At 43.1% G+C, this 14,022-nt stretch overlaps 1 protein-coding gene across 10 annotated transcripts in view; it reads right to left on the reverse strand.

The window, feature by feature from the left end:
- Positions 1-14,022, reverse strand: part of C2CD5 (C2 calcium dependent domain containing 5) — a 124,106-nt gene that overhangs the window by 82,445 nt on the left and 27,639 nt on the right. For all 10 annotated transcript variants that reach the window (XR_014784232.1, XM_084809158.1, XM_084809150.1 and 7 more), the window contains exon 7: positions 2,440-2,591. Coding sequence is in view for 9 of the 10 variants with exons in the window: in XM_084809158.1 (XP_084665284.1) it covers positions 2,440-2,591 (152 nt within the window). In the remaining variant the exon portion in view is untranslated. The remainder of the gene's footprint in view (positions 1-2,439; positions 2,592-14,022) is intronic.

Consider the following 14,022-nt stretch of genomic DNA (forward strand, 5'->3'; position numbering starts at 1 on the left):
GCACAATATAACCGTACAACCAGAATAAAACCTAACAGCAATGCAGAGATTTAAAAGATTAAAAAAACCAAGCTAAAAGACTAGGAAGCTAAAATTATGTGTGCAAGATTTATAGCCATGTCGATCAGATCTCCCGCCACATTAGATGTATATGACACATCACATTTGCTGTGTGTGTGTGTGCACATGCGTGCGCCTGTATGTATGTAGCAACAGCATTTGGACAATTGTATCTCACCTTAATAAGCCCAGATATGAACAAACTTTGTCACCCCCACCCATCCCATAGTCCTTGCACACAGCCACTTTGCTCCTCAGTGCAGTCTTCAGTTAACTATAGCTTCCCATTTAATCAGAACCAGGAAACTACAGTTAATGGCTTCAACAGCAAGGCAACCTATCAAGCCAACCTCAAACCATGCATTCATATCTTGGCTTGTTTAAAAGCCATAAACCATAGCTTCCCAGTTCTGATGAAATGGAAAACTATAGTTAATTGAAGACTTCCTGGTCTGTTTTTTGGCTCATGAGAAGGAAGAAGTGAAGCAGATGTGAGATGGGGCACAAGGCTCATTCATATCTTTGCCTACTAAGTTGAGATATGATCATCTGAACATGACCGTTATATATAGCGTGTGTATGCGTCTATCTCAGACACTCAGTAATATTAGAATACTTTCCAAAACTAGGTCTTGCTTTGTCAAATCCTTTTCTCTTTTTCTCTAAGCTCAACAGCCAAGAAGAGCCATTTATTTGTATACAGACCATATGTTAAAATATCTCTTTTATATCGATCAACATCAACAGGCATTAACAGCAAGCATCCTTTTTGCTGGCAAAATTAGTCCAACATAAAGATGTACCCTTTTAAGGAAGCAACACTTCTATGCAATAAAAAGGCAGAAGATTAAAACACATTCCCTAATCTGTTACTAACTGCACCTAGGTAATTTATAAGTACAATAAAAAGTAACACAGACAAACCAAGGAAAAGAACACATTAAACATATTAGCTGGCCACACTTTAGATTCTAAAGCATCATACACGGCATTTCCCAAAATTAATATTTCAAAAAAAAAAAACAAAGAACAACCAAACCATCACAGTACTTCCTTACAACTTTTTTTTTTAAAAGGATAAAACAGCAAATGTACATTGCATAAAGACTTATGGGCACAGCCAGGTAATTAGGACAGTGTTCCTCAAACATATTGAAGTCAGGCCCCCCTTTCAAACAGATATTATCTTCTGGGCTTCCCCTGCTACCAACCCAGTACCAATTAAGTTCTACAGGTGACTCTGCAGAGATCCTTATACCCAGTTATGAGCATGATGCCTTCTGGTACGTGCAAAGATCTGTGGATTGGAATAATAACCCCATACATCTTAAAAGCAGTACAGAAGAGGTTTTCCCTGAACTCCTTCCAACTCTTGCACAGGGACTCATCATAGGAAAAAATAAGCAGCTGTTTCTGGGCTCCCTTCTTCCAAATCCTGTTGAGAAGATGGGGCATTAATGCTCAAGTCCAATGTGGATCAGTGAGGGACCTCTGTCAGGGGCATTCAATCCACATGTCTTGGCTGGAGGACAAGGAATGCACCACCTGTTTTAGGATCCTACTCCTGCTTGGAACTTCACATCCCTTCACCAGGTTCCCTGTGCCTAAGGGAAGCCTGCCCCACATTTTGAGAGCCACTGAATTAGCAGGCAGAGTAAAACACCAAATATTAAGGATGATGGCATTTAGCATGCATACACTCCAGATATAAAACTATTGGATTTGTCATATCTTAATATATGGTTTAGTAACAAAGGCAAAAATATAAAATGGAATTATGAAAATTAAAATCATAAGATGTTTTCTAAATCAAACACATAAGCAGCTAATAAGAATTGAATACTATTTTAAAGCAAAAGGTATCTACACTAATTATGCGTAGCTTGGAAGCAGCTCAGCAATCAGCCAACCAGCCATATTTCTAACTCTCCAGTTTGCAAACAGAAGATTAGTTACAAAGATATGTAGATACAGATAAGCATTTTAGATTAGGAGGAGGTTAGTCTTCAGTTTGTGCATTGTTAGAAAGACATGCTAAACTATCTCCCCAACATATTATGGCGACTTTCTATCTCCATAATTTGCAATATGATGTGGAGGAAATTAAAAGACAATTCCTTCTGACCATCTTATTATATTCTGATGTCTTACGTGTCAAATTGGAGAAGCTGTCCATATGCTATACAATTCATTAAGCAAATAACATATTTGTCCAAAGAGATACTTTCAAACTTTATTGTACCAGGAGAAATCCCCTATTTCCGGGTTGTTGTGATAACTTACACGCCAAAAAACAGAGAAAGGGAGTGAGTGAAAAGCTAAAATCGAAACACAAATTAAACAAAACAAATCAAAATAAAGTGGGTGGAAGCACCTTACCAGTTTTGGGTGTCAAACTCAAATCTGTGTCAGAAGAAGAGGACTGTCGACTGTAGGACTTGGAAGGTGAAAAGGAATAGATTTGGTTTTTCAGAGGGGTGGAGGGTCCTGATGAATGAGGATTGGGATTGGGATCTTCATTGAAAGGAATCCTGCCAGAAGAAGGTGGAAAAATATTCAGTGATCCTATGCCAAAGGACCGGGCTGATAGCAGCATGATCCCAACACCTGGATGTGGGTAGGGACTGGGCAGGGCCAATAGTTGTCCTGAAGTGTGAAGCTGTTTTGTGAAGCCAAAGGGCACACACAAATGTTTATTTACCAACTCAGTATTGTGCAGGTACATAGCAAATATTTGTTAGCAAAACAAAACCAAAAACCACAGCTAACGCATGAAGCATCAAAAACCAAGAAAAATAAGCAAAGAAAGTAAAACCCATCAAAAATTATGACTTGGGGCAGGAATGCAATATGCTTTTTAAACCAATTATCAAAAAGGGAAACAAAGTGATGATTGCAACTATATATCTGTGTGTTTATATACACACAGAGACACATACACTTATATATATATATATATACACACACACACATATATTTCCAAGAAAAAAATGTTTCCTTATCCGTTAGCATCTGCAGTGTGCCACAGCTAAAAACAAAGCAAAGAGGAAAACCATACTGATGCCATTGTATTGATAACCTCTGCTACATTTAACACTGCCTTACCTTTTTGTCCAGTTTAAGACATCTTCCACATAACCATCTTTGAGATCATGATTAAGCCTGAAGCCCAATCAAGATGTGTATTTTCCCCCCACCGTAACAAGGGAGAAACCTAAGATGCATATCTCATCTTATTACTGGAAAAGGAAAAACACACACACACCAAAGCAAAAGTACAAAGAGAGATGCTAAAGATGTGCACCATCCTGTCTCCTATTGTCTTCTGTTTTATCAGATGAACACTAGAGTACTTATTTCCAGGAGAAGGATTCCCACTGAGAAAAACTTTGTGGTACCTGCCTACACTGCCTGCCTGCCTGCCCTTTGCGGTCAATGTGCCTGTGGCCTGTCTCTTCCCAGCTTCTGAGTCTGAGCAGTCTCGTACCAGTGTAGATGAGAGTGGGAACAGATACAGAGAAGTTCTGAGTAAGCCGTGAGCCAGTAGCAGTGTGAATTGGACTGTTGTGAGTCGAACGACATCCATGGCTTGGTGGATGAACCAGCGGAGACCTGAGAGAATTTGCAGCCAAGGTGGAAGGAAAGAAAAAAAATACATACAAGAGATTGCAAAGTTACATTTAAAAATTATTTTAGGGTGCTCTAGTTATTGGAGTTTTTTAAGAGTAGGCTCTAAAGCAGGGGTGTCAAACATAAGCCTTGAGGGCCTTATCAGACCTTTTGGGGTCCCCGATATGTCCCACAGAACCACTATCACACTTCACAAAATTCAGTCTTGTTTGGGGCAAGAAGCCACAAATGGCAGACTGGCAAACTTACTTGCAAGCAGATCCACTGTTGAAATGGCTCTAGCTTGCTACCTAAATTATCTCATGCTTAAGGCAAGAATGCAGCAAGTTAATTATGCTCATGCTGGGGAGATGAGGCAGGAAGCAACCAGATAGTCTTTCATAGTCTTCTTTCTCCCCTGTGTGGGATATATGTCTGACAGTGAAACACTTACAATGGGTGACTGGGGACATTAGGAGAGGAGTCTGGAGACTGATGTTCTTCAAATTGTGGTGTAACTGACATTTTCTTTTGACCCAAAATTACAGGTGAGGCTCCCAGGGTTCTTACTCAGTGGTGACATTGGCCCTCCAACTCATTTGAGTTTTACACCCCTGCTCAAAAGAGTAAATATAAAGTCTTAAGAAAGCAACTAAGTATTACCTTGTTAATAGTGTAATTGTATCTGTGGCAATGGGTTAACTGGAAAGAAAGAAATAGCAGTAGAGTCCTGCTAGCTGTGGGAGCGGTGAAACCTGGGTTCAGGGCAATTTATTTGACTGGCTTGATCCTGTTTCTAATAAACACAAAAATCTTAGCATGCAAGGTGCAACCAAGGGGATGTTGCCATTTTCTTTTTAAGATGGAAAGACAATAAACGTAGGAAGAAAGTTAGCAGCTATTAGTGGTATAAAAGTAACGTGGTAATTGCCTGATTTGGTTAAATCACAGGCCTGTAAGTAGTCTCAAAACACTGCACAGATACGAGTGCCATCATGGTCTCAGGCAAAAGAATTCTTCCTTAAAAAAAGTGGTGGCTCTTAGCCATCCATAAATTCACTTGCCAGGGATGAGTGCCCCTTGGCCTCTGATGAAAAGGATGTCCAGCGGCACACACATCCTTCTTTGAGCTCTCACTTGCTCTGGGATTTGGAAAAGGCAAGAAGCAGCAGGGGGAAAAATATGTTTTTTTCTTTTTAAAAACTTTTCTCCATATCTCAGTGAAAGAAATCTCTGCCTCTCTCCAAAGCCCTCTGCACATGAGGAAGGCTGTTGATGGCAAGCACGAGTATACGCTGACTAGTAAAAGCCAAGGGAATATTTATCGACTGGGCTGGTGGCTCGTTGAAAGCAGAAATAAATGGCCAGTGTCATCTGCAGATATAAAAGTTTGAAGATTGTTGCTCTGATTGCCTATTCAAATGTAGCATCAACTTTGAATGTTGAATAGAGCCAATTCAAAACAGAAACTAAAGATGAGTGCACATCTCCTCTTTCAGCCGGCTTCAATGCAAAGACCCTGGCTTGCATGAAGACAGAGTTCCCCAGTTACACATGAACTGGGGAACTCTGGCCTAATGTTAGTTAACAAACGCCAGGATGTGATTCGGGCTTATCTTCCTGGGTTGTTAAGTTATGGTTTTACTTTGTTTGAGCTATATGCTTATAGTTACATAGGTACTCTGGGAGCCTTTGACTGCCTGTTACCACCCTACAGTAGATGAAAACACTTCTAAATAAAGTGTACACATTGGTTGGTGGGTTGCAATCCAGGTCTAGTACTAACAGTAACTATAGTACAAGAATCTTTGAATCTATTTCTTTCTTTTATTTATACAAATATAAATTACCAATTAAAATAAAAGTAATAAAGTATTTAAAAGCAACTAAAGCTGCATTTCCTAAGCATTTCTTGTTGATACAAAACAGCATTGCTGAGCCCCTTTTTGCTTACTAAGACTTCTCTATAGAGTTGTCTGGCAGTATCCCATAAGAACATAAGAAGAGCCATGCTGGATCAGACCAAGGGTGCATCTAGTCCAGCATTCTGTTCACACAGTGGCCAACCAGCTGTCAATGAAGAACTCACAAGCAGGATATGAGTGCAACAGCACCCTCCCACCCATGTTCCCCAGCAAGTGGTGTACATAGGCTCACTGCCTCTGATACTGGAGGTAGCATAAAGCCATCATGACCAGTACCCACTGATAGCATTATCCTCTATGAATTTGTCTAATCCTCCTTTAAAGCCATCTAAATTGGTGGCCATCACTACATCCATAGTTTAGCTATGCACTGTGTGAAGAACTTCCTTTTATCTGTCCCGAATCTCTCACCAATCAGCTTCATAGGATGACCCCAGGTTCTAGTATTCTGAGAGATGGAGAAAAATATCTTCCTAGCCACATTCGCCCCACCATGCATAATTCTGTACACCTCTATGACTCCCCTTACCATCCTTTTTTCCAAGCTAAATAATCCCAGCTTTGTAACCTTCTCTCATAGTGAAGATGCTCCAGCCCCATGATCATTTTAATTGCCCTTTTCTGCACTTTTTCCAGCTCTACAATATCTTTTTTTAGGTGTGGTGACCAGAACTGTACACAGTATTCCAAGTGTGGTCACACCACTGATTTGCATAAGGGTAGTATGATATTGGCAGTTTTATTCTCAATTCCTTTCCTAATTATGCCGAACATGGAGTTTGCCTTTTTTACAGCGGCCGCACATTTGCGATTGACATTTTCATTGAGCTGTCCACCACAACCCCAAGACATACTTCCTGGTCAGTCACTGCTAGATCAGATCCTATCAGGCTATACTTGAACTTGTTATTTTTTGCCCCAAAGTGCATCACTTCACACTTGGTTACACTGAACCACATTTGCCATTTAGATAGGGATATATGAAAATCACTTATCTGTTTGCGGATTATGCTGATGGTGGGGGGGGGGAGGCATTCCGTCCCTCCTCCCGGAATCCTGGACGGGGGGGGAGGCGCTCCGTCCCTCCCTCCGGAATCCTGGATGGGGGGGAGGTGCTCCGTTCCTCCCCCCCCCCCGGAATCCTCCTTGGCCGGCTGTGCTCCGCGGCGGCTCCGCGGAGCAGCCGGCCAGGCCCAGCCAGGCCAGAGCCGTCTGCAGCTGGATTTCTGACCGCGGAGGGCTCTGGGGAAAAAAAAAACACGTACGCAAATGGCGGCTATGGCCACCGCCATTTGCGTTCCTTATTTTTGACGTCTTAATCTACATAAATATTTACGTAGACTAAGACGGCGAAAATAAGGGGAACGCAAATAGCGTAGTGGACGCTATTTGCGTTCCCCTTATTTTCGCCGGCTTAGTCTACGTAATTATTTACGTAGACTAAGATGGCCCAAAATAAGGAACGCAAATGGTGGCAGCCGTAGCTGCCGCCATTTGCGTACACTTTTTTTTTTTCCCCAGACCTTTTAGGCTACGTAAAAACTTACGTAGCCTATCACGTGGGTGTAAAAAAAAAAAACACACAAAACCTGCAAATAGCGGTGGTGGCAGCTGGTCGGAAGACCAGCCGCCGCAGCCACCGCTGCCCGGAAGATCCGCCCCAGGTAAGTCTCGTCCTGGGGGGATCCGCGGGGGGGGGGAGGCCGTTCCGCCACAGATTTCAGGGGGCCGAATGCACTGGCATTCGGCCTCCCCAAGATCCATGGCGGAATTCTCTGCCATCCCTACATTTAGATGCCCATTCTCCCAGCTTGGAGAGATCCTTTCAAAGCTTTTCACAATCCCTTTTTGTTTTAACCACCCTAAATAATTCGGTGTCATCCACAAATTTGGCCACTTCACTACTTGCTCCTAACTCCAGAACATTTATGAACAGGTTGAAAAGCACTGGTCCTAACACAGATCCCTGTGGGACCCCACTATTTACTTCCCTTCATTGGGAGAATTTACCATTTATTCCCACCTTCTCCTTTCTGTTCTTTAACCAGTTATTGATCCATAAGAGACCTGTCCTCTTATTCCATGTTTGCTCAGGAGTCTACCAGATCATCCTGTCTACATGTTTACTGACACTCTCAAAGAACTCTAAAAGGTTAGTGAGACAGGACTTACCTTTGCAGAAGCTGTGTTGATTCTTTTTCAGCGGGGCTTGTCCTTCTATATGCTTACTAATTTTATCTTTAATAATGCCTTCAGCCGATTTACCCAGAACAGACATTAAGTTAAACAGCCTGTAATTTCCTGGATCCTCCCTGGATACCTTGTTGAAAATTGGGGTTGCATTGGCCATCTTCCAGTCCTCTGGTATAGAGGCTGATCTTAGGAACATGTTACGTAGTTTGGTCAGAAGATCAGCAATTTCATATTTGAGTTCTTTGAGAACTCTAAGATGGATACCATCTGGGTCCAGTGATTTATTTGCTTTCAATTTATCAATAAGGTTGAGAACTTCATCATTTGTCACCACGATTTGCCTCAGTTCCTCAGACTCCCTTCCTGAAAATATCAGTTCAGGCACAGGTATCTGTCCTATATCTTCTGCAGTGAAGACGGATGAAAAGAATTCATTCAGCTTCTCTGCAATCTCCTTGTCCTCCTTCAGTACTCCTTTAACTCCATTGTCATCCAATGGTCCAAGTGCCTCCCTAGCTGGTTTCCTGCTTCTGATATATTTAAGGAATTCTTTATTGTTGGCCCTGATATTGTTAGTGATATGCTCTTCAAAATGTTTTGCATCTCTTATTGTCTTTGTGCATCGCCTTTGTGCAAGCTTGCGCGCCCTCGTGTTTTCCTCACTTGGGCAAGACTTCCATTTTCTGAAGGAAGCTCTCTTTTCTCTAATAGCTCCCTTAACACTGCTTGGTAACCACTTAAATATATATTAAATCTGATAGTACTGTGGTTGCTGTTTCCAACTGGTTCAGCAACATTTACATCTTGTACTAGGTCCTGTGCAACAGCACTTAGGATTAAATCCAAGGTCACCTCCCCTCTGGGCGGTTCCATGACCAACTGTTCTAGGGCACAATCGTTTAGGGCATCACAAAAGGTAACCTCTTTGTCCTGACTGGAACATGCATTTATCCAGTCAATGTGGGGGTAATTGAAGTTGCCCATTATTACAACACTTCCTTGTTTGGAGGCCTCCCTGATTTCATTTTCCATCTCACTCTGAGCATCCTGGTCTGGGGGATGATAGAACATTTCTAATACTAAATTAGTTTTGGAGCCTGGTATTGTCACCCACAGCACGTCTGTGGAAGAGCCTACCCCTTTTAAGTGTACAGGTTTGCTTGACAATATACCCTCTTTGACGTACAGGTAGGGATGTACGAAAGTCACTTACGTTTTCGCAGCTTGGCTTCGCGGTGGGGGGGAGGCGCTTCACTTCTCTCCCCGAAGTTCAGGCGAGGGGGGGAGGCGTCCCGCCTCGCCCAGCCGAAATTCAGGCCGGGGGGGGGCACCCCGCCTCGCCCGGCCGAAATTCAGGCCGGGGAGAAGCGCCCCGTCTCCCAAGCCGCGAAACAGAAAGTGAAAAAAAACAAAAAACAAACCCATGATAGGCTACGTAACGATTAACGTAGCCTATCACGGCTAGATTTCCAAAGTCAGCCGTGATAGGCTACATTAATCGTTACGTAGCCTATCACGGGTGACTTTGGGGGGAAAAAAAAAACCGCGTACGCAAATGACGGCGGCTCATGGGCAGCCATTTGCGTACGCGCTTCCCTCCCCAAAGTCACCCGTGATAGGCTACGTGACGATTTACATAGCCTATCATGGCTGACTTTGGAAATCTAGCCGTGATAGGCTACGTAAATCGTCACGTAGCCTATCACGGGTGTGTGTTGTTTTTTTACTTACTTTTTATTTTGTAATGGCAGCGGTGGCAGCTGGTCGGGAGACCGGCCGCCGCCCCCGCCCCCCACGAAACGCCGCCGAAACGCTGCCGGGACCCGCCGCCGAGAGGGACATTTGCTGAAGTTAAGTCCCATCCCGGGGGGGGGGGGGGAGCGGCGGAGAATTTCCCCAACACTTTCGGGGGGCCGAATGCCTCGGCGCTCGGCCTCCCGAAGATTCGGGGAGAAATTCTCCGCCATCCCTACGTACAGGGCAACACCTCCCCCAGTATGCCCTTCCCTATCCTTCCTGTAGAGTTTATTATTATTATTGCATTTCTATACCACCCCATAGCTGAAGCTCTCTAGGCGGTTTACAGAAGTTAAATCATTAAATACAATATAAAAAGTTTAAAAGCCATTTACAAAAAAGCACATAAAAACACACAGACAATATACACAAACAACTCTGGAGTTTATATACAGAGATGACTGTATCCCACTGGTTCTCTCCATTCCACCAGGTTTCTTTAATGTCCGCTATAACCAGGTTCTCCTTTAAAACCAAGCACTCCAACTCTCCCATTTTGGCTTGGTGGCTTCTAGTATTTGCATAGAAACACCTATACACAGCATCCCTCCCCAGATGCCTCTGGCATGTGCATCTTTTGCCATGGGACTTTGGCCCCTTTGATTGGCCATGTACACCTTGCCTATTTCCTCCCCTTCTGCATTTGGGCAATCAAAAACATGCTCATCTTCATCCCTTTGGGATGATTTAACCTGAACCGGATGCTTCCCAGTTCCTGTTCGCTCTCCCCCAAGGTGTAGTTTAAAAGCTGCTCTGCCACCCTTTTTATGTTTAACGCCAGCAGTCTGGTTCCATTTTGGTTCAAGTAGAGTCCATCCCTCCTGTACAGGCCCGGCTTGTCCCAAAATATTCCCCAGTGCCTAACAAATTTGAACCCCTCCTCCCTGCACCACTGTCTCATCCACGCATTGAGACTCCTCAGCTTTGCCTGTCTAGCTAGCCCTGTGCGTAGAACAGGTAGTATTTCAGATAAAGCCACCTTGGTGGTCCTGGATTTCAACCTCCTACCTAGCAACTTAAATCTGGCTTCTAGGACCTCACAACTACATTTCCCCATATCGTTGGTTCCAACATGGACCATGACCACTGACTCCACCCCAGCACTATCTACTAGGCTAGCTAGATAGCATGCGATATCCACAGCCTTCGCAGCAGGCAGGCAATTCACCATGCTGTCTACACGCCCATCACAAACCCAGCTGTCAAAGTGTCTATTGATTGAATCACCCACTACCACAAGTCTCCCTCCCTCCCCCCAGAGGCACATACTCAGGGCAGGAGGATATTTGTTCGTCTTCCTAAGACATCATTTCCCTCTTCCTCAGAATGACATCCTTCTTTCCTGAGACCCGCATTCTCAGGAAGAGCAGAGGAGGAGTCACCTAGGTCCCTGATGGTCTCATCCACCAACCTCTCTGCCTTGCTTAGCTTCTCCAGGTCGGCAACCTTGGCCTCAAGGGAACAAACTTGTTCACTGAGAGCCAGGAGCTCATTACACTGAGCACACACCCACGACTTCTGTCCATCAGGCAGACAGTTGTACATCTGGCACTCAGTGCAATACTCAGTGCAATATTACACTGGACAACCCCCACCCCCCTGCTGGCTTTCTACCTTCACAACTGTTTTTTTACTTGGATGTGTTTTCCCTGGAAAACATAGTTGTTTACTGCGAGGGGGTGGGGAAATTATTTATAGCTATTTATTTACAGTTACTTACTGTATGCAGGGAGGGAACAGTCGACTACCCTGGCTTCCTCACCCTGTTTCTAAACTTGCACAGTTGCTTAACTTGCTTGTTTGCTGACACTTTGTCCCTGGGGCTGAGACACTTCATCACTGGCATGGAGCTTCAATATCAAAAAAGCCACTAGATCCCCGAATCAGACCATATTTATACAGTTCCTAAAATATTACTTCACTGCCAGCATGTCAGTACTAATAGCTGTTTCATAAATCTAGGTTCACATACTGACTTCTAAAAGAATCCTTCACGATTAAAACATACATACAAAAGCTTAAGCATACACTTTTTAAGATAGATACAATTAATTTTGATTAATTAATCACAGTAATTAATTTGGCACAGTAATTTTTTATTTAAAGTTTACTGATTAAACCTAAGTGCATAATTTTTTCTAGACATCTCTATAAGATTTTTTAATGTTTATGCCTTACACAGTATGTTTTGCTCGTGAATTGATAAGTGAAAACTTGAAGTGCACTTTGACTGAATAATTCAGTTTTATCTTTCATATAACCCTTTTCATCCTTAGTGATGAGCTATAATTCAGCATTTTCTCTTCGGATATTATCCAAATTGCTTTGCCAACTACATTTTGATAACAATTACCTAATGTTCATTGTGACTAACTTTGTATCTTCCTTATTGGTACCTCTTACTGAATTATTTATTTAATTGTCGAGATCCCCAATTACCTTTTATGCAACATACTTAATTGCCTGGGCTTGCAGCCCCAACACAAGATAGCTTTTGCTTTTTTGTGGGGGTAAAATAGTCACTATCTTCAGTAAACATTTTGAGCACATTAAGGACTGTGTCACCAATCTTTTGTGACAGATTCATGACAGTTAAACAATACTAGGCCAGAGTTCCCCAGGTTGGATGTAAGAGGGGACTCTGGGTAGGAGCCAACAGTGCCCTACTGTTGGCCACAAACACCGCTGGTTCCTGGTGCACATGCAGTTCCCGGTGCACATGCGGTGCACATGCAACACACACTGTTGACAGGATTGCAGCGCTTCTGCAGGCAAGCTCCCAAATGCCCAGAAACACATGTTTCTGGAAGAGGCTGGTCACGCCTTCCAGACACTTGCATTTCTGGTCATTTGGGGGCTTGCCCTGGAAACACTACATCACTGCTGCTGCCAGTAGGGGCTGTGTGTGCACCGTACTGGGAACCGGCACCGTTAGATCCTACCCTCTGACTTAACACAAGCCAGGATCTTTGCACTGAAGCTAGTATGCAGTGGGAAAAGAGAGGCAAGGGAAGAAATGGGAATGAAGCCAGGAATTACTGTCCAAACCGTGCCACTTTGTATTCAGCTTTCAAGGAGGAATTGTTTCCAAAACAACCTAAGTAAGCTTCCTGCAAGAGCTCGTAAAACTGCTACCAACTTTACAGTAGTATGAAAGCAGAGGGTGACAAGCTTAACTGCACACCTTGGCAGAAGACACGATTTCAGGAGCTGGTCAACACATATTAAAGTACAGAATGAGCTATGTGTGTGAAAACATACATTCAGCAATGTCAGTGACAGCAACTTGCAATCTGCATTTAAAGTATGCGCTATTACTGAAGGTGGTTTGAATATTTGCACAAACACCTATTAATTTGTTTATTTTCCAACATGAGATCCTAAATTTGAAGAGATCAACTGATATGGCTAAGGTAATCACATATCTCTTGCACAGAAAACATGTGCCGGCCCTTCTATCTCTTAGGCATGAAAGCTACTATATGATGCTGTAAAATGTAACATGATGCATTTTCTCTGGTCATTTAACTTTCCCAAACAAGGTGCTTTCAGATTGGCACTCTACTATTTTTATTTCACTTGGCTCATGCTAAAAGTTGAACTCCATGAACTACTACTGAACTGAGAGCTGACTGAGAGCCTACTATTTCAAGTCAAAGGGCAGCAAAATTGAATTTGTTTTAAATAAGAGAGGACAGCACCATAGGCAGCTGTAAGAATCTGATAGCATTAACTTATATTATTAACTTATAGTATTACAGAATATGATGTTCACATTACAACACTAATTTTATACCATCTTCCCTCTTACGTAAATGCAAAGCAGATACATTCAGACTAAAACTACTAAAAATAGAAGCCCTATGAGAAAATGTAATAATGACCGGGTTTGGACAACACGCCATATTTAACCCACAGTGAACCACATATGCACCTCCCACTCAGGGGTTGTCGTGCCATGCGAACCCAGCCAACGTGGGTTATGTGAGAGTTAAACAACTCTCAGATAACCCTAAAACAGACGATGGGCTATGCGAGGGTTGTTTAACCCTCACATAATCCGCACTCTCCAAGTTTGCATGACACAACCCCCAAGTGGGAGTTGCATATTCAAAATGGTAGCTGCACACACCCCGCAGCCTCTCCGTGGGCTGTCGAACAGCCCCATTGTAAAAGATCCTGAAAGGCAAACACTGATGCACATTCACCAATAAAAAAACAAGCATCTCAAGTTGCAATGTAGAAGAGGCAAATCCCATCATCAGTATGTTGTGCAATTGCAAGAATTACATACGGTATTACTGCATAGGCAATTGTCACACCAAGGTTTATTTCTGCAAGACCTGGTCAAAGAGTATGAACAATTCATTTTGAATCCATCAAATTTCTTAATCCACAATCAACAAGGAAAGGGGGGGGGAGAGAGAGAGAGGGGGGG

Source organism: Heloderma suspectum, chromosome 7 (assembly GCF_057233095.1).
Source record: "Heloderma suspectum isolate Gila_16-S chromosome 7, 16-S_ref, whole genome shotgun sequence".
NCBI classification, from domain to species: domain Eukaryota; kingdom Metazoa; phylum Chordata; class Lepidosauria; order Squamata; family Helodermatidae; genus Heloderma; species Heloderma suspectum.